This window comes from Balearica regulorum, chromosome 26, assembly GCF_011004875.1.
Source record: "Balearica regulorum gibbericeps isolate bBalReg1 chromosome 26, bBalReg1.pri, whole genome shotgun sequence".
NCBI classification, from domain to species: domain Eukaryota; kingdom Metazoa; phylum Chordata; class Aves; order Gruiformes; family Gruidae; genus Balearica; species Balearica regulorum.
In genome coordinates this window covers 1,068,433-1,087,048 of record NC_046209.1, presented here as the reverse complement: position 1 = coordinate 1,087,048, position 18,616 = coordinate 1,068,433, and the positions used below count along the sequence as shown (strand labels likewise).

The 18,616-nt window shown below is 60.2% G+C and overlaps 3 protein-coding genes across 6 annotated transcripts in view; all 3 read right to left on the bottom strand.

Moving 5' to 3' along the window:
• GNG7 (G protein subunit gamma 7) overlaps positions 1 to 2,372 on the bottom strand; it is a 79,200-nt gene extending 76,828 nt beyond the window's left edge. Inside the window, exon 1 of one of the 2 annotated variants that reach the window (XM_075736364.1) lies at positions 2,244 to 2,372. The gene's annotated coding sequence lies outside the window, so the exon portion shown is untranslated. The remainder of the gene's footprint in view (positions 1 to 2,243) is intronic. The other variant, XM_075736365.1, reaches the window with a different exon arrangement.
• A 3,515-nt stretch (positions 2,373 to 5,887) lies between these two features.
• On the bottom strand, positions 5,888 to 10,060 carry DIRAS1 (DIRAS family GTPase 1). The gene is made up of 2 exons (XM_075776538.1): positions 9,879 to 10,060; positions 5,888 to 7,705 (listed from the first exon to the last, which is right to left on the bottom strand). The coding sequence occupies exon 2, from the start codon at positions 7,679 to 7,681 to the stop codon at positions 7,085 to 7,087; it is 597 nt and encodes a 198-aa protein (XP_075632653.1). The 5' UTR covers positions 7,682 to 7,705; positions 9,879 to 10,060; the 3' UTR covers positions 5,888 to 7,084.
• A 1,913-nt stretch (positions 10,061 to 11,973) lies between these two features.
• SLC39A3 (solute carrier family 39 member 3) lies at positions 11,974 to 18,387 on the bottom strand. 3 transcript variants are annotated; one of them, XM_075776524.1, is made up of 4 exons: positions 18,347 to 18,387; positions 17,645 to 17,795; positions 15,134 to 15,481; positions 11,974 to 14,794 (listed from the first exon to the last, which is right to left on the bottom strand). In XM_075776524.1, the coding sequence occupies exons 3-4, from the start codon at positions 15,338 to 15,340 to the stop codon at positions 14,054 to 14,056; spliced, it is 948 nt and encodes a 315-aa protein (XP_075632639.1). In that variant the 5' UTR covers positions 15,341 to 15,481; positions 17,645 to 17,795; positions 18,347 to 18,387; the 3' UTR covers positions 11,974 to 14,053. The 3 variants fall into 3 exon arrangements, with proteins under 3 accessions (XP_075632639.1, XP_075632641.1, XP_075632640.1); XM_075776526.1 differs by having other exon boundaries at positions 17,645 to 17,725; positions 18,351 to 18,373; XM_075776525.1 differs by having other exon boundaries at positions 17,645 to 17,725; positions 18,326 to 18,368.
• Positions 18,388 to 18,616: the final 229 nt, after the last annotated feature.

Genomic DNA, 18,616 nt, shown 5'->3' with positions numbered 1-18,616 from the left:
AGAAAACCTCTCAGACAATAAGCTCTACATAAACATATTGATCCAGCTTTTTTGGTGCGTTTTCCCCCATACTGGCTACAACCAGAATATGATAAATGGTGCTACATAGCCACAGAGCTCCCATGCATTTGCCTTATGATCATGCAGCTGACCTGGAAGCCAACCCAGCAGCAATCAGCTCATCCACCTGCATGCGATGGGATGTCCCACACAGCAGAAAGCTAAAGAAAAGCAAAACCCCCAAAGGATGAAGGTCTGACTTCAGTACTACGTGCTTGAGAAGCATGTTGTCTCTGAAAAGCAGTATGTTAAGAAAACCAAGCAATTACCTAAAAGGCCTCAAGTTTACTTACAGACTCAGACTAAATATCAAGTTACTGACTTCTGTGGTGTACCACAAGTCAGCTTTTCTCCTGGTAGTAATCATCGCAGTTATACTTGTCCAGGTTAGTTTTACAAGAAGCCTACAGTTATAAACAAACCTGTCAGTTCCCCCCCCCCCCGCAAAAAAAACCCCAAACCCATTAAAGATAATTCAGCACCTTAAAAGCCACAATAACTTCTTGCCGCATTTACAAGCAGCACCAGAGAACGTCTCAGAGCAGAACGCAGCTCTAGCACAGTCCATTTGGGTTTTATTTAAGGCCACACCTGACGGCAATGGCCCAGTACTGAGGTGAATCCCATTCACCTGCTCCAGCAATGTTGAAGAAAATGAGCTGCAGAGGAGATCAGGTACCCAGCTCGCGAACCAGGCACCATGACACCTTCCTGGCCCTGCTTACCTACACAGCTTCCCTTCCTTAACCTCCTAAAGGACACCTGCCAGCATCCGGCTTTTCATTCCACACTTCTATTTGGAAATAAGGAGAAGAAGGAGACAGATTTCTCCCTTTGTCTGCGGCACCCACTTATCTCCTCTACTCCGCTCTACCTCAGTAATACAGAAAAGCCAGCATCTGCAGCTACCCCTCCTTTACATAACCCGTGCACTACAATTCACTAATGCCATCAAGCACTGCCCAGAACAGGCAGGCTACCATTACTATCCTTCACCAGCCATCGACGACTCCAGCTATTTTCCCCTTCTCTGCGCAACCTCTCTATACTAACCCACCATTAACTCACACACTGAAAAAAACAAGTGGATTATGTGATATTAGACCTTCTGACAAGCCTCCCAACCTTTTATACCCCAAAACAGGGTCTAGACCCCATCCCCATTAAGTCACCCAACTCCCAAAGCAAGCTGGTGCTGAACTGTCTCTCATCAGCTACAATTGCCCCCTCTCACCTCATCCACCCAAAAGCCTGAGGTGCCCTTCGCCACCCCAGCTCCAGCCACGCACCCCACTACCCCCCACCTCTGCCATGACAGCCCCTTCCACCCAACACCCTCACCCAAAGACCTCAGGGCCCCCACCACAATACAGCCCCTCTCTGTGTCCACCCCCAGATCACTTTCTCATCCAGAAATCACACCCCTCGACCCGCCAGCACTCAGTGATCCCCATCAGATACCCTCCCAGCTTCTCATCCCTCTCCTTCACCCCTCTACCACAAGCCCAGTCCCCCCAGGGCCCTCCTTGCCCCCCCCCCCGAGCCTCTTAACCCCCAGCCCATCCCCCAGCCTCCCCCCCAACCTGCCCAGGGGTTTCCCTTCTCCCAGCCCTGTACCCCAGGAGCCCAGCACCCTCCTAACCCCGTCATTCCAGCTCAACTCACCCCTCCTATCCCACAGGATTCCCAGCACATTCCCAATGCCCCCTCCAGCCCCAGCACCCCCAGGACCTCCCAACCCCCTCACCTCCGGGGCCAGCACCCTCCCCAGAGCAAGCACCACCTTCCACCTGCCCAGGCACCCCTCAGTGCCAGCCCAAGTCCTCAGGGCCCCAGCACCCCCACCTCCCACCTCCGATCCCTGCCCTGCGGCCCACTCACCCCAACTCCGCCCCCGCAGCCCCCCCAGGGCCCTCGCCCCCAGCCCCGTCGCCCCCCCTCGGCCCCACCGCCCCCACTCGCCCTGCCCAGGGCCCCCACACGACACCCCCCCCGGGCGCTCCCCGCCCAGCCCCGCCAGCTCCACCGAGCCCCGCCGCTCGGGCCGCAGCGGGCCGCGAGCGGCGCCGGGCAGGGCCGGGTCGGGGGTTCCGCCAGGCCGCGGCCTACTCCGGCCGTCCCCACCCGCTCGCCGGCGGGCACCCCCCCACCCCAAGTCCTCCGCGGCGCGGGCGGCTCCTCACCGGTCTCGGCGGGGCCGGGGCACCGAGGGGCGGAGGAGCGGAGCCGCCGCCTCAGACACCAGCGCCACCGCGCAACGCACCCTACTGCCCAGCCCCGGCCGGGGCGCGGGCACATCTGACCCCGCCCCGCCGCCCGATTGGCAGCGCCGCCCGCCAATGGGTGATGGGGTCGAGTGGCGCGCGGGGAGGTGGGGAGGCGAGGAGGCGGGGCTGGGTGCGGCCACCAGGTTCGGTTGCGACGGTGGCGCGGATGGACGGCGGTGAAAGGGCGGAACCGGCTGCAGAGCGGCGGAGGTAGCAGCCAATCAGCTCGGGGGCGGGGAAAGGGGCGGTCGTATGTAAATATATCGTTAATATTTATGAACGGGTCGCTGCGGGGAGCGGGTGCGCTGTGGCGGCGCGTGGCGCCCGGGGCGCGAGGCACCGGGACCCGCCGCAGCCCCGGGGCAGCGGGACGGTCCCCCCCGGTCTGCTCACCCCCCCCGCGACCCCCGATGCAGCCCGGTCCTGCCCCCAGGAGACCTCGGGGATGCCTCAGGGCACCCTTGAAAAATCGGGGTGCTGCACTGCCCGCTGTCCCCAACGGGGCTGCAACAGGCTGGGGGGGGGGGTGGTACGGCATGTGCAGTGTCACGGTGCTGCTGCGGCTGAGCCCAGCGTGGGGCCTTGTCTCCGTGTCCCCTGCAGCACCAGCCTCCCGCACCCACCCGGGACCCCCAACAGCCGAGTGGCCGCAGGTCCCTGGCCACCAGGCAGAGGAAAGGCCGCAGGGCACTGCGGGTCCCTCCTGCTCCCTCTCGCTCTGAGTCACTCGTTGCTGTAACCCTCCCCTTCCCTTTCCAGCACTGGGCGGGGGGGGGGGGGGGGTGGCAGAGCTTCTGGCCAGTCTGGAAACCCCCTCCATGATCCTGCTGCGGGACTGGGGGCACCCCAAGCCCCCCGAGCAGAGCCTTTCCAGCCTGGGGCTGCAGTGCCCAGCAGCCTGTGGGGTGGGGGCGAGAGGAGAGCCTCGTGCCCCTGGACAGAGCTCTCCACCCCACTAGGTCCCCTGATGCTCCAGCCCTGGGTGCAGCAGCCCTGAGGCTGCTCTAGCTTACACTGGGATGGGATGCCCCGCGTGCTGGGGGGCCGTGGCCTCAGTCTCTCCCAGCCCCGGCCCCAGTGGAGCCGCTCTCCCTGTGCAGAGGGGAAAATCCAGGGGGATGAATCAGCAGCGGGTGGGAGTCACGCTAATGATGCCAGGGGAGCAGGAATCATGCTCGCCGGCCCGGCATGGCCGTGAATCAAGGCTTTGATTTCTCCAGCTGCCACTGGCACGGGGCGAGCGCGGCTGGCCGGGTCCCGGTGGTGCCTGGCTCCCGGCTGCGGTGCCAGCAGGGCGAGAGGGGCCCCGTGTGTTCCCCCCTGCAGGAGTCACCATGGGGGGATGGGGCCACATCCCCGGGGCAGGAGGGGCTGCAGCCATCACTCCCCAGCAGCACTTCCCAGCACATCCCAGTGCTGTGCCAGCCTGCGGCAGGGCCATGCCGGTATGCACCAGTTGCAGCTCCAATCCCAGCATGAATTGAGATGGAGAAATGCTGGGTCTGGGCTGTCCCCACTGGCTCCTCCACCCCGAGGGGGACCTGGCCCTGCTGCCAGATGCACGCCAGCCCCTGCTGGTGGCTGTGCCGAGCATGGGCTGAAAACCCACTAATCCTGTTAGTGGGAAGAAGGCTGATTTTTCCCCTAATCCAGTTTGCTCCCATATGTCCTCACCCGTGGTGCTGTAAGCTGCTTTGACTGCAGATGGGGCTGCACTGGGCACAAGGGGAACCCCCGGCTTTGGGACAGCATCTGGGGGGGTACAAGGGCCACAAGCGCTGCTGGGAGCCTCCCATCACCACCCTCCCTGGGGGGGGACATGAGGGACAACATGGTCCTGATGTGACACATGGTGCCAGGAGCTGGTTTGGGTCCCAAACACTGGATTTGTGCTTTTAAGCATTTTTACGGCCGCAGGCTGCAGCAACAGCTGCTCATTGGCTGGGGGAGCGATGGGAAACTGCTGCACCATGGCTCATCCCACCACTGACTAATTAACGCTCAGGAATGGCTTGTTTAAAACCCCAGGCCCAGGGGGAGCACAAGGTGCCCTGCAAGTATCATCCATCTCAATCCTGCACCGCTGCCTCACATTTTCAGGGGGCTCGGGGTGCCCCTGGCCTGGGTGGTCTGATGGCTGCTGGGTGCCAGGCTTGGGCACAGGGGGCTGCAGTGGCCAGAGCCACCACGGAGCAAGTGGCCTCTGAGAGCAAGAGGATCCCAAGGGGCATCCTGAAGGACAGCCAACCCTTGGAGCATCCCAAGGGACACCCCACGCTACAGCAGGACCGTGGTCCCCGAAGAACCTTTCCTGCCCTGGGGTGACTTGACTGGCAGGGGTCCCCACCTGCACCAGCCAGGGTGGGGGGACAGTGGGGGGACAGAAGGGCAAGGCAGAAATGGAGGACAGGAGACCTGGGAATGGGGGGGGGGGGGCAGAGATTTTCCGTCCCCCAGGTGAGCGTTGCGGAGCTGCTGTAAATGCTGGGTGTGTCTTGACGCAGGAGACCTGAGTTTTGGTGTGACAGTGCCCAGGGGGGCCACCTCCCCCCCCCAGAAAATACCTGTGACCCCACCCCAGCCTTGCCTGGGTCTCTGCAGCCCCTGGGGGTCCTGGGGGTCACAGCAGGTGGGGACCGGCACCAAGCATCCCCATGCCCCTGTGTCCCACCCTTCAGCCCCGGTACCCACCAAAGGTCCTGGCTGCCCCCAGCCTACGGGCAGGACAAGGGGACAGGAGTGATTCCTATGGCTGGTGCCAGGGAGCTGTGACATCCCCACGGAGCTGTGACCGTCCCCATGGAGCTCTGAGCATCCCCATGGAGCTGTGATCATTCCAGCAGAGCCGTGACCATCCCCATGGAGCCGTGACTGTCCCCAGGGACCTGTGGCCATCCCCACGGAGCCGTGGCCATCTCTGCAGAGCCACGACCATCCCTGCAGAGCCACAATGTCCCCACGGAGCCATGACATCCCCACAGAGCTGTGACCATCCCCGCAGAGTCGTGCCCTTGCCAGGGCCCTTGCAGCCTGCAGCAGCCCTGCTCCGCCTTGCTGCCCGCCCCCCCCGCCCCGGCCTGTGCCCACGTGCCCACGCAGCTCCCGTGCCCAGGGACCAGATGGTTTCCATGGCAACAGGCATGATGACGCACACACTGTGCTCCCACCCCCTCCCCATGGGGACATCAGCCTGCACGGGCAGCGAGGGGCACCCACCAGCGGTGGGGGGGCTATCGGGGCGCACAGGCACGCAGGCACACACGTGTGCACATGGTATGGCACGTGTGTGCACACGGGATGTGCATGTGCATTGGCACAGATGCTTGTACATGCATGCCTGTGCATGCTTGCATATGCACTGTGTGCATGCACCTGTGCCTGCACAGTCATGCATTCACAGACATGCACATGCATACACACACCTGCACATGCATGCACACACCTGCACACACATGCATATGCATGCACCCCCATCCCTCCTTTCACCCCTTTGGGCTGAGCTGTGGCCCCCCCTCGTGTAGTCCTGAGCCCCCCTGGTACTGCTCTGCGGGGATGCAGGAGCATTTCTCATCTCTTTATTGAAGGAAGACTATTTCTAGAATAAAGGCTACATCGTAACGTCACCTTGTCCCCTGGGCGCTCGGGTGGTGGTGTAAAAAGCCGGGGGTGAGGGGAGCTGGGCACAGCGGGGGGGACCCAGCCTGCCTGGGGACACCCCCTCGGGGACACCCCCTTGGGGATATCCCCTCGGGGCCCGGGCGAAGGGTGAACGGGGCCAGAGCAAGGGGACAAACCCCGCTGGGACGAGGGGCTGGTGGCAGCATGGGGACCCTGCTCCAGCCACGGGGGAACAAGCAGGGCTGCAGCAGAGCTGGGGGGGGGGTCAGGGGTCCCCAGGGTGTGGGGCCAGGTCACCCCACAGCAGGAACTCTGCAAGCGCAGGGGGGGACGCTGACCACTGGTGGGGCACTGCAGCAGGCTGCGGCAGCACCCATCACCATGGCATCACAGCCCAGCTGGGCTGTGGGGGTCATCCTGTGAGGGAAGGGGGCAGTGGGGGAGCCAGGGGTCTCCCGCTGGAGCTCACCAGGATTGTGCTGGGTCAGGACCTTCCTCGGACCCGATGCTTTGTGCTTGGGCTGGCGGCTCCGGGCTGCAGCACCGGGACGGGGCTGGGGGCTCGGAAGGGGCTGTGGTACCAGGACGGGGCTGGGGGCTTGGGGGTGGCGGGCACCATGCAGGGGCTGCTCCCACCCCAGGTCTCTGCCTGCAGGAGCAGACGGCTATGGCATGGGGACCGGGGTGCGGGGAGGGCCTGGGATGTGCATGGCTGTCCCCAAGGGTGACAACGACACCCCCACATTGCACTGTCCTTCCCACCCACAAGGACAAATGTGGGCTCCCGCACTGGGGAGGGGATGGGGACTGGGACGGGGACCGGCTGGTGCCACCACTTGTGCTGCAGAGTGTGTGGGAGTGTGTGCATCTGCGTGCTCCCCGGTGGTGCCCGGCTGCGTGTCCCCGGTCCTGCTGTGCCGGGTGTGGGGCGGTCGAGCATCCCTCAGCTTGGCAGGACACCCTGTCTTCACCCCCAGACCTGGGGCGAGTGCAGCCCACGCTGCTGGTGCGCTGCGGCATCCCCGCACAGTCACAGTGATGGCACAGAGGATAAGGGGACGGCTCCGCTGCAATGCCATGTCCAGTCATGGGGGGGGAGAAGGGAGGACCAGGGTGAGGGTGCGGGCCAGTCCGGGGCTCTACATGATGCTGCACTTCCCCTTGATTTTGTCTGTCCTCTTCTGCTTGCTGGAGCGCTTCCCGTCGATGGTCAGGCTGACGTTCCTCCTCTTCTCCAGGTTCAGCAGCTCCTGGAAGAGCTCCTTGACGTTGTAGTTCATCTTGGCTGAGGTCTCCATGAAGGCGCATTTCCACTCCTTGGCCACAGCCTCCCCCTCCCTGCTCTCCACCTCCCGCTGGGTCTCATCGCACTTATTGCCCACCAGCATGATGGGGATGCTCTCCACGCTGCCCTTGATCTGCACGATCTGCTGGTAGATGGGCTTCAGCTCCTCCAGGGATTGCTTGCTGGTGACAGAGAAGACCAGGATGAAGGCATGGCCCTTGGAGATGGAGAGGCGCTGCATGGCTGGGAACTGGTGGCTGCCTGTGGTGTCGGTGATCTGCAGGGTGCAGACACTCTTGTCACAGCTGATGACCTGGCGGTAGGTGTCCTCGATGGTGGGGATGTAGGTGTCCCGGAAGGTCCCCTTCACAAAGCGCAGCACCAGCGAGCTCTTGCCCACGCCACCAGCACCGAACACCACCACCCGGTAGTCGTTGCTTTGCTCTGGCATCTTGCCTCAGAGATACTGCCGCCACTGCAAGGGAGAAGGCAGAGGGAGGTGTCATGCTGGGAGCTGGGGCTTCAGGATGGCCCCCCCGGCACTGCTCTGCGGGGGCAGTGGGGCAGCCCGTCTCCCACGGCTCACAGCCCCTTTGAGATGCAGCCCCCCCGCTCCAACCAGGCCAATGCAACTGGGGGATGCCAGCCCCCCCCATGCCCTTGAGATGCCCTTGCTGGGCAGCTGGGGCAGGACGGTGCTCACCGCCTGCCTGGGGTGCAGCAGCATTTGCTATTTTTACCAGCTGCCTGTTGTGGCCATATGGCTGAGCCACGGCCACCGGCACAGCAGCTGTGGCCAAGGCTGCCGGGGCAGCATGCGGGGGCGGCGGGGGTGACATGCCAGGCACCCGCAGGACCCGTGGAGCCCCTAGGCAGCAGGAGCAGCCCTGTGGGGCAGCCGCCAGCCCAGCAAGGACCTGGTGGCACCCAGAGCCCCCGACCAGCCCCTCCGGCTCTCCCACACACAGCTGCAGTGGCTGCCAAGTACGGAGGTGCCATTTCACACACAGACCTCGGTGCCTGCCACGCTGCCTGGTGCCCTGCCACCCTGTCCTACTCCATGCTGTGCCGCCCTGTGCCATCCCTCTGCTCCGCTCCCACCCTGGGGATGCAGCAGGGAGCAGAGACACGTGGGCACTGGGGGAGCATGGCACGGCCGCGGGCTCATGGTCTGCAGGCTCAGAGACCCCCCACGGCCACCCCTCGCAATGCCAAACTTCAGTGTACACTTGCAGGGGATGCACAAGCCCAGGCAGGGTCCCTGTTCGTGCCCCCCTGAGCGATGCAGCCCCAGGGTGTGAAACAACGGGGCACAAAGAGCCACTGATGCTGAGCCCCAGGCTGAGCATCGCCTCGGCCAAGCCCTGCCTCAGTTTTGCTCCTGCAGTGCAGGATCATGAGGTGTCCCTGGTGCACGCAGGAGCATCACGGAGCCTCAGGGCCATTAAACCTGCCATGGGACAGGCACATGCCACAGGCGAGGAGTGGGGCAGGAGGGGAGGGAGGGGGCCCCTGGGCACTGCTTCAGGCAGGCACTGGCGGGGGGCAAGTCTGTCCCCAGCTGGCTCCGCTCCGCTCCTCCACCTCAATTCAGGGATCAACAGGCCTGGAAGAGGGGGACAGCAAAGCCCTATGCTGGTGGCCACCCTGGGTACCACAGCTCCCTTATCCCCGGGCACCTCTGGGGGAACCAGCCCCTGCCTATGGCTGCTGCATCCCCACCCTGCAGCACCCACGGGGCCAGATCCCACCCTGATACCCCAGCACATCACTAAACACCAGGGCAGGGGCTGGTGCCTGGAGAACCAGTGAATGAGGGGATGGGAGCTGGGGAAGGACCCCATCACCATGGCCTCAGGCACCCAAGGAGCCCATCCCATGGTGGGGTCCCTGGGCACAAGGCAGAAAAACTGCCCCTTGGATCCCACTACGTTGGAAACGTCGCTGGCACATGGGGGCCAGGGATGGAGCAGGGGCCATGGCAACACCAAACCTCTGCCGGGGCTGGCGATGGTCCTGCTCATCCCACCTGCTCATGGTGCAACTGAGAGTGCCCCTGGCCTCACTGCCATGGCATGGGGTGCTGGGCTGGATGGGCCTTCACAGCACCCAGGGGTGCCCAAAGGCCCCATGGCCGGTGCCCAGCAGCCACCCCCCCACCCCTAAAGAGCCCCCTGTGCCCACGGGTCCGGACTGCAGCCCCTCCGCACCCCCAAAGAGCCCCCTGTGCCCGCGGGTCTGGACTGCAGCCTCCCCTCGGCTCCCGGGATGGGGCTACCGGCCAGCTGGGGGCACAGCCCGGGCCTGATCCTGCCGGGGTGGCTCTGCACCAGCCCCCAGCATCCTCCCACTCGGACCCCCAGGCAGGTGGGGGGGTCTGGGGGTGGGGATGGGGGGCAGGGGTCGGACAGGGTGGAGGGACGGAGGGGCTGGGGCAGGATGGAGCTGAGGGCAGGAGAAGGGGCAGGATGGCAGGCAGGGACCAGGGTACCACCGCCCCGGGCCGGGGCCCCGGTCCCGCTCCCCAGCCGTGCCCTGCCCTTGCCGGGGGCATCCCCCGGTCCCCGGCGCCGGTAGCAGCTGCCCCGTTCCCCGCTTCCCCCGGCTCCCCCACCGCGCCGGTCGCATTGCGGTGCCCGCCGCCTCACCGTGTCCTGCCCGGGATCCGCCCTTGGCTGCGGGCTGCGCGACGGCCTCAGCGCATGGCCCGGCCCGGGGCGGTCCCGGCGCGGAGGCTCCGGTCCGCCCGGCGCGGCTCGGCCCGGCACGGCTCGCCGCGGTGGGGCCGGCTCGGCTCAGCTCAGCACGGCTCAGTGCGGCCGCCGCAGAGCCGATCCCGCCCCGCCGCCGGCCCCGCCCGCCGCGCCCGCCCCGCCCGGGGCTGCCGGACCCCTGGGCCCAGCCCCGAGCGACTCCGGGAGCGGGCGGCCGCGGAGGCAGGCGGGACGGGGACAGACGGACAGGGACAGGCGGGATGGGGATGCACGGAGAGGGATGGGGACACAGGGGGATGCGGACGCACGGGCAGGGATGGGGACAGACAGGGATACCGGGGATGAGGATGCACGAAGAGGGATGGGGACAGACGGGGATGGGGACACACAGACGGGCACTGGACACACGCACATAGAGCACTCGTGGACACGGGCACAGGTGGGGATGCGGACACACATGAAGAGGAACAGGGATGCACAGACAGGAACGCAGAGCCAAGGACAGAGACCCACAGATGGCGACAGGGGACACGAGGACACATGGACAGGACAGACAGAGGCTGACACCCCACGCTAGCAGGGTGCAGGCAGCGGCAGGGGGTTGTTGCCCCCGTGGCAGTTAGGGATGCCCGGGCAGTGGGGTCGGGCTTTGTGAACACAGCTGCCTGCATTGCCACCGGTGGCACGATGAGGTGTCTGCCACCAACCGCTGCGTCGCCTCCCCAGGTGCTGTGGCAAAGCGGGGTCAGGAGCCCCAAAACCCCCGAGGGGCCTGGCTGAGGGCAGAGCTGGTCCTGCCAGCAGCACCCAGGCCACAGTCCTGCTGCAAGGGGACACGCTGGGGGCCCTGGAGTGGCACTCAGGGTGCCATGGGGCAGGACTGGGGCCTGAGCAATTCAGTGGCATGGGCTCAAAGGCTGGCCATCCCCAGCGAGACCAGCTCCTGCTCTGGGGGTCCTGCAGCCAAAGCACAGCCCCAGGGAGCCACAGGGCTCTGCTGCCAGGGGAAGGCCAGCTCAGGGGAACGAAGAGCTGGAGGTGACCACAGCCCCAGGAATTCAAAGGTCTGCTTCAAGGCCAGGGTCTGCCAGCCCGGTGGAGGGGCTGCGTGACTCACCCTCCCCCCTGAGCAGCGGCAATTAAAATCCGCAGCTGCTATTAATAGCTGCCAGTGGAGGAGCGGCGCCATGGCAGCACCCACACAGCTGTCAACACGCATCCCATTGAGAAGTGCTGCCAGGCCCAGCGGGAGCAGGGGGCCATGGCCCCGTAGGGGGACACCAGCCTTCCCCCACAGGGACAGGACCCAAGACCGTGGCAGTGAGCAGCCGCAGCCCCCTCCCAGTGAAAGCAACCCTGCCAGCCTCCCCACCATGTTATTAGCTGGACGGATACTACTTACTAGAGGAAATGAATGAGTTTCCTTGATCATTTTAGCTGCAGCTCCTCCTCCGTTTCATTCAGTCCCCAGCTCCCCGCCAAGCCTTACGCAACAGGGACGCTGCTGGCTGCACACGCAGGCTTGAATCACAGGGGTGCCGAGGGTGTTGAGGGGTGAAGGGGGGAACCAGAGCATCCTGCCCCCACGTTACGCCTCTGAGCTCGGCGCAGCTCCGTGGGAGTCTGGCCTGCAGCCCACACTGCCACCCACACGGGGTTTCCATCTCCAGGGGGCTCCCATGCATGTCTGGTGCGCAATCCGGCCCTGAGCAGCCAGCAGAGCAACAGGGGACTCCAGATAAACAAGTGACACGAAGGGGAGAAGGCTAGGACCTTTATTGGGGGCAGCAGATGGGGCTCATCCTTCTCCCCTCCTAAACCTGCCCAGGAGCCCCCACTCTGCTGCACACAGGTAACAACTCCCCTGGCACAGGGGAGCAGCCCCAGAGAGGGGGGCAGAGGGGGGACAGCTCAGCAGCTCACAGTGCTTCACCATTTCCCCCTGCTCCCACACTCCAGCAGAAGAAAGGTGTAAGATGGAGGCTGCAGGGCCCTTCTGCTCTTTTGGTTTAAAAAAAAAAAAGCAAGCTCCTTGCATCACCAGCTCATCTTGGCTTTAGCACATCAGCCCCTGGATGGCAGATGGGGCCAGGTAGGAGGAAGATGAGACAGGGGAACAGGGTGCTAGGACACACCATGACCTCGGGGCCCTGCCTTCACCCATACAGTGAAGGAGATACTCACCTTTGCCCAGATACAGGGGAAAAAAGCCTACAAGAAAAGCATTAGCTGCAGAACACAGAGGCAGGAACCCAGTGGGACAGCTGGTGCTGTGCTCCCCAAGCCAGCATCACATCTCACCCCCCTCATCCCACCTGCCCGGGACAACTGCCAGCACGGAGAAACACCTGATGGGATCCATGCTGCCCTGCATGAGCTGCCTGTGAGAAGCCAGATAACACACAGAGGTTTACCACATCGAGGCAAATTACATTCTCATCAGGCCCTGCTCATTTGTGTCATCTGAGGCCTAAAATAACTCTCCCCCCCTCCCCCCTTCCACTCCAAGTTTTTCAAAGCAAGATTAATTGACTTTGGTACATTGCAACAATTAAAATACGGAGCAGGAAGAACTGTCAGATGATGATCCTCATCAGCCTCCATATGCTGTAGCTGTGCCAACCACTGGCTCCAAGATGCTGCTTCACAGTCTCACCCATCCTTCTTCCCACTAACAGGGACTGCACCACAGCTAAGCCCGCTCTACATCGTTATAATTCCATCAGCGCTTCCAAAAGCTCTGCTCTGCCTGCAGAAGCTGCTGCAGAGGCAAAGGCTACATCTAATTAAAATGCATCCCCCGTGAGAGGCCAGCAAGGAGTGGGGCTGCATTACGGGAACCGCTCTCCAGCGTCACAGCTGCAGGAGGGAGCGGGGAGGGCAGGTTCCAGCCTCTAATCCAAGCTCCTCGCCTAGGAGGGCAAATTCAAAGGCTCACAATGGGATCCGCAGCAGGCTGAGCTTCCCTGGGGGACATGCTCTGGAGACAGAGAGAGATCTGCTTGTGCGCAGTTCCGATTGCAAGCGCCTCTCATCAGCCCTTCCACAACCTCATATAAACCCCCACAGAAAAGATTTCTCTCCTTTGAAAACACCGACAAGACACCCTGCAAAGCCTGGGTGTGTAACACAGTACAGTCACGTGAGCCTACAACAGCAAGAGCAGAAGCTCTGGGAGCAGCCCTGAAGAGGGGTTTGACGGTGACTGCTAAGCCCATTTTGCTGCAGACCATCTAAAACACAAGCACTTGCCCTAAAATATTAATGCTGGAAATTGCTGCTGCCCAGTTCTTACAAACTAACGGATCCCAGGCTCTGTGAGGGCTGGGGAAGGGCCTTCAGACAAGGACAGGAGGATTTTTCAAACAATATATTAATGTGCTGCTAGAGGCTTTCTTCAGGGAATGTTCAACATATGGATGACATGCATTGGAGCAGGACCTGACCTCATTCCTTCCATTAATCACTCCAAGAATCAGAAGCTTGCAAACCCATTCATGGGTTAAAATGGAAGCTCTGCTCAGGGGAGTTGTGGCACCAGGCATACCAGCGGCCCCAGAAGGGATGTTATTTTTGGCAGCTATTGCAAGCAGGTTTTGCTCAAAACTAAGCTAGCAAAAGCAGCTTAGTGCAGCTGTGCAATCCATGATCCCACATGCTTTTGGACTTTATTCCTGTTGTTTCTCACCTCCTCAGAGCCTGAGAGCAAAGGGGGCAGACTCTCAGCCACAGTTTCTGCAATGGGTGTGAGGGGGCTGGCTGTGCAGGTTGACAGGAAACCACATGCTGGACAAGCTCTTTGGAGGCAGCCTTAGAACCAGATTCTTTATATTTGTGTCGAGGAATCTCTGCACAAGCTGCTGCACCCGCAGATCCAACAGCAGGGACAATACCTTGTGACACCTACACTGGGACACTCCTCATTTTTATCTCCCTCTGAGCACACAGGAAGAAATTCTCCTTCTTCAGGTCAATATGGAAATACCACCTGGACTAGGATGTTTCACTCAGCCATTGAGCTTCAGTGTCCCCCTTGGCTGAAGAAGAGCTTATCTCCAGTGCTGTTCGCAAGGGAAGGAGCTGAGGTTTGCTTCCCGTCGCTCCCGTGCTCACCACTTGAAGAAGACCAGACCAGCCAGAGCCATGTAGCCCAGCACCAGGAAGAGAACCTTCAAGAGACGGTCATTCTTGTCGTCCAACTCCTTCGCAAGGACCTCAAAGAAGGTGATGAACAAGAAAGTGCCCCCCGCGATGCCTTGCAGGAGCAGGGAAGTGATCTTGCTGGCTGCATTTTGGGTGCTCTCAATCCCCATCCCAATGCTAATGCCCAGAGGGATCATCAAGCTCACTGTCACAGCTATCTTCACGGCATCCTTCAGCGGCAATGAGGTCTTGGCCATGCTGATGCCCAACGCCACCGCTACCAGTGTCTCATGAACGGCAACTCCCAGGAACAAGCTCATGACTTTGCCTCCTTCCTCCTGCAAACCCAGGGCCAGTCCCTCGAAGATGGAGTGCGTACATAAAGCAAAGACCAGCCCAATGAGCCGTAAGGGACTGGAGCGGGAGAGCTCCTGGATGTTCAGGCCGTGGCTGTGGGAGTGGTGACCGTGTTCACTGTACAACGCATGTCCTCGGGAAGGTGCGATGAAGGGACTCTCGTATTCGGAGTCACTCCCAACATCTGAACCAGCATTGAATGTCTCTAAGTCAATGAAGGATGGCTTTTCCTTCTGGAAGGTCAAGATGAGCTGCTCCACAAAGACCGTCACAAAGAAGCCGACCATCATGATGGTCTCAGCCACCGGGTAGTCCGTGGTCACGTTCCCTTGCTTGAGAACTTCATCGAGCTGGAACCAAGCAAACAACCCACAACTCACCTTTGTCCCTCTAAAGGGAAATATTCCTATTGTGTTCACACAACTCTAAATGGACACTAAATTGACCTGTGATGCTTTAATACCCTTGTAAACAGGCCTCGGTATAAGAGACAGGGAACCTATTTGTCTTCCCATGGAAGGTTCGCAGCTGTCTGAAAGTGTTTTAAACACACACTAAATGGCAGGAGCTTTGAGCCTCACACTCCAGGTCCAGTGGCCTGGGCTCCTGCAGGGCAGGAGCGGGGAGGGTAGTCCCCCTGGACAGAGGTCCCTAACACACTCAGTGGCACAGGTTCATTAATTCATTACCTTTTCTCTCACGGCAGGCAGCAAGGCGTTGAAGCAGGTGGCCAGGAAGACTCCTCCTCCAAAAGAATTGCAGAGGGCAAGGACCTTCTTGGAGCGATGAGCTTTCTCATAATCAGCCTCAATTATCTTGACAGGGAGGAGGGACCCAGCCAGCATGAGGACGCAGATGCCCAGCAGACACAGCACTTTGGCAACCACGATCTTCATCGTCCCTCCTGGGGAAGGCTCCCCGCCAAGGACCCTGCGGACAGCAGCTGGTGGAGGTCCCTCAGCTGCTGTTAGAGCGGGCACATCAGCACGTGACAGCACGGACAGGCCTCAAGGGAAAGGCGCTCCCAGGCTCTGTAGCTGTGGACAGGAGTAAAACAAGGGAGATTTTCCCATATAAGCATACGCTGCGTAGAACAGCACCTTGCATCCCTCAGTGCATGCCAGTCTCTGTATAGCAATTGCCTTGGCTCCCCAGAGGCAATGAGTGGAGGTGACAGTGGCAGCACCTCGCACCAATGGGGTAGAGGAACAGCAGAGAAGAGAAAATTTAACTGCAGCAACCAGTAACTTAACCTGGTAAGAATTGTACTGGCCACACAGAAGAACTGGCACAGCCTGGTTTTAGAGGCTCCATTTGAAACACCTACACAGTGACAGACACAAACCACTTGATCTTGCAATAAGATCCACTCAAGTTCAATCAAAGGATCAAAGCTTTGCTTTTTAACCATGAGAAAAGAATATGGACTTGAGCTGGTGGCGTTTGTCACCCAGAGATGAACTTAAAGATCTCCCTTCAACATTCAGACAGGTGTTTTTTTGTACTGCCCTTGAAACAAGACTATCAGATTCATTCTTGCTTGGTTTCCTGAGCCACTGTCACCATCTCACTACGGTGGGTCGCAGCCCATAGTCGGTGGTTTGCTCTGTCCCAGGAGTCAGTGGAAGTTTCAACTGCCAATCGATATGCATGTCTCTAAAGGGAAACCCTACAGAGAAATTCACTGCAAGGCTCTTTATTGTCCTTGGGGTGTAACAAAAGAGGAGGCAGAGGTTGTTTCATACAAGAGGAAAATACAAGGTTTGGGTTGCCAAGGTCATGAGAATTGACTTAATTTGAAATATAAAAATATTTCCATCCAGGTTACCTGCAGCAGCAGTGAAACTTGTTTTCCTAAAATCACTGTACAAAACAACAATGTTAAATCTATTTCTAAATATACATAAACATGAACAGGTCCCTCTACTGCTGCTCGTTCTTGCAGCAGCACAGCCAGCACCCCAGAGGATTTCACTTACCACCTGTACTGGATTGACTTGTGAAGTCAACTCAGTGGCACCTTGAGAGGGTTCTCTTCCAGGTCACCCAGGTAAGGGCTGCCAGCCAGCCTTGAGCACTGACAAGATGCTGCAGCATGTATCAGGGTAACGAACTAACACCGAACACTTCCAGCCACGCTGACACCTGTACCCCTGATGGACAAGGTAAATAATTGGATACCTGCTTGCTGGAGCAGCAAATTAATTTTAATACAAAAGATTCCCAAGGCTAAAGTCTCCCTTGAGGGCTGACAGTATTAATCACTATCACAGCTTCTGCGCAGCAGGCTGCATAAATGGTGCTTTCATTAAAAGCAAAGTGGAGACTGAATGACTCTGTACTTGGTGTGGGAGTTCAAAGCCTCTTTCCAAGTTTGCAGTTTGAGCAGGAGCGAACAGAGAGGGGTGACAGCAGTCAGGCCATCTGCGGCAGCTCTGGTTCTCAGTTGGGTATCCATGGGAAGCGACATTTGTCAGAAGAAAACCCTGCTCAGATGACACCAATTGACTCACTCCCTGGTGAACCCTGCAGACGAGCCAGGTCTGAACAAGTCCAGACCCTGAAATCTCAGTGTATGCTGACAGAATTTCCACAGCAGACAGCCTGTTGCTGTGGCTGACAAGCAAGGCTCCCTCTCCAGAAATGTTGACTCCAGAACTGCCAATGCTCATCAGCGCTGTATTGACATGGCTAACGAGTCACACTGCCTGCGTAAAGCACGCGCTGCAGTTTCAGCGCCAACAGAATGACAAGGATTTCACCTCACACGGTGACGACATGTTGTTATGCCAAGCTTCTCAAATGAACTCGCTCAGAAAACGATGTTAGCAACGATGCCTTGGGATCACGGATCACAAGAGCTTGCGACTGCACCTGCTCAGTGCGGAGGCACCACCCACACTGGCTCAGTTAGGCAGGCATAGAGCTCCCAGGATTGAGGACAGAAGAAAAAAAAAAACCCTTTTCCAGAATCCACACCTCCTCTGGAACAATACCTAGCTTCCATTCAGAAATTCAGAAGTCCCCTAACCTAAAATTTTTTTGCTTTCTTTTACTTTTTTTTTAACCCAGCAACAGCCCCCAGCAGAGCATAAAGCCTCAAGCTCCTGACAGCAGGTGGAGCAGCCACCCTGCAGTGCCCCCTGACCTGGGGCGGAAAGCAGCTTAGTGACAAACCAAGCTGTAAATACAAGAAATACCTTGTGTTGCTCTTTCCAACAGCCCAGCACTCAGGAGCCGGTGCCGCCAGCATCAGGGTTATTTCATCAGCCTGAACACTTCTGTAACAAAGAATTAACTCAGGACAGGTACTGCTTGGCTTAGACAGCTGTCCGCTTTATCTAATAGTCACTGTGGAAGAAAGTGTTTCTTTATGCGCGATCCTTTAAATCTCAGTTTTTCTGTTAAAAACATACAGATGATGCCCCCAATACACCGAAGACAGCACGGTGCTGAAACTAGGCTGGATTCCCCCCCCCAAGCTGCCCTTGTCCCAGTGCCTCCCAATATCTGAAGGCACTTGAAATCACTCTGGTCACTGAGGAAAGGGGTGCTGGGTGGGGGGCTCCTCCTAGGCCAGGCCTAAACCTGCTTGAGCACCCCAAAAGGGTGCGGAAATAGGAAGGGGGGGGGGAAGCTACAAAGGCCTCTGGGAGTGGGGGCCGGAACCGGTTTCACTCGGGAAGCAGGGTGTCCCTCACCGCGGGGAGTGGGGCCCGGCCTGAGCCCTCTCGCCCCAGAGCCACGCTCTCCCGCGGGGCCCTGACACCCCCGCACCCCAAACCTCCCACCCTCCCAGCCCCCAGTTACCCCAGCCCCGCCATCACCTCACGAAAGGGCTCCAGCCCCCCCCCCCGCACCCCAACCACCACCCCGGTTACCCCGGCAACGGCCCCCTCCACTCACGCGCCGACTCCCGCTCCCGCCCCGTCCAGACAACCCCCGAAACAACGCCCGCCCACGGCGCCCTCCCATTGGCCGCGGCGGAAAAACGAGCTGCCCATTGGTCGCGAGGGCCGCCCGTCAGGCCTCCCACGCCCTGCGGGAGCCTCTCCTCAGCGCCCGCCTCGGCGTTAACGGGGCGCCTCCCAGCAGCGCCCGCGGAAAACGCGGACGGCGGCGGCGGGTTCCGGGGCAGCTCTCGGCCCCGCAGAGCTGTCCGGGGAGGCCGG

Bases quoted from the DNA above. Each gene is read 5' to 3' on its own strand.
- DIRAS1 (XM_075776538.1), bottom strand. From the start codon at position 7,681: ATGCCAGAGCAAAGCAACGACTACCGGGTGGTGGTGTTCGGTGCTGGT.
- SLC39A3 (XM_075776524.1), bottom strand. From the start codon at position 15,340: ATGAAGATCGTGGTTGCCAAAGTGCTGTGTCTGCTGGGCATCTGCGTC. The intron at 14,795-15,133 runs GTAATGAATTAA...GCTTGGTTCCAG, and splicing joins TGCCTGCCGTGAGAGAAAAG to CTCGATGAAGTTCTCAAGCA.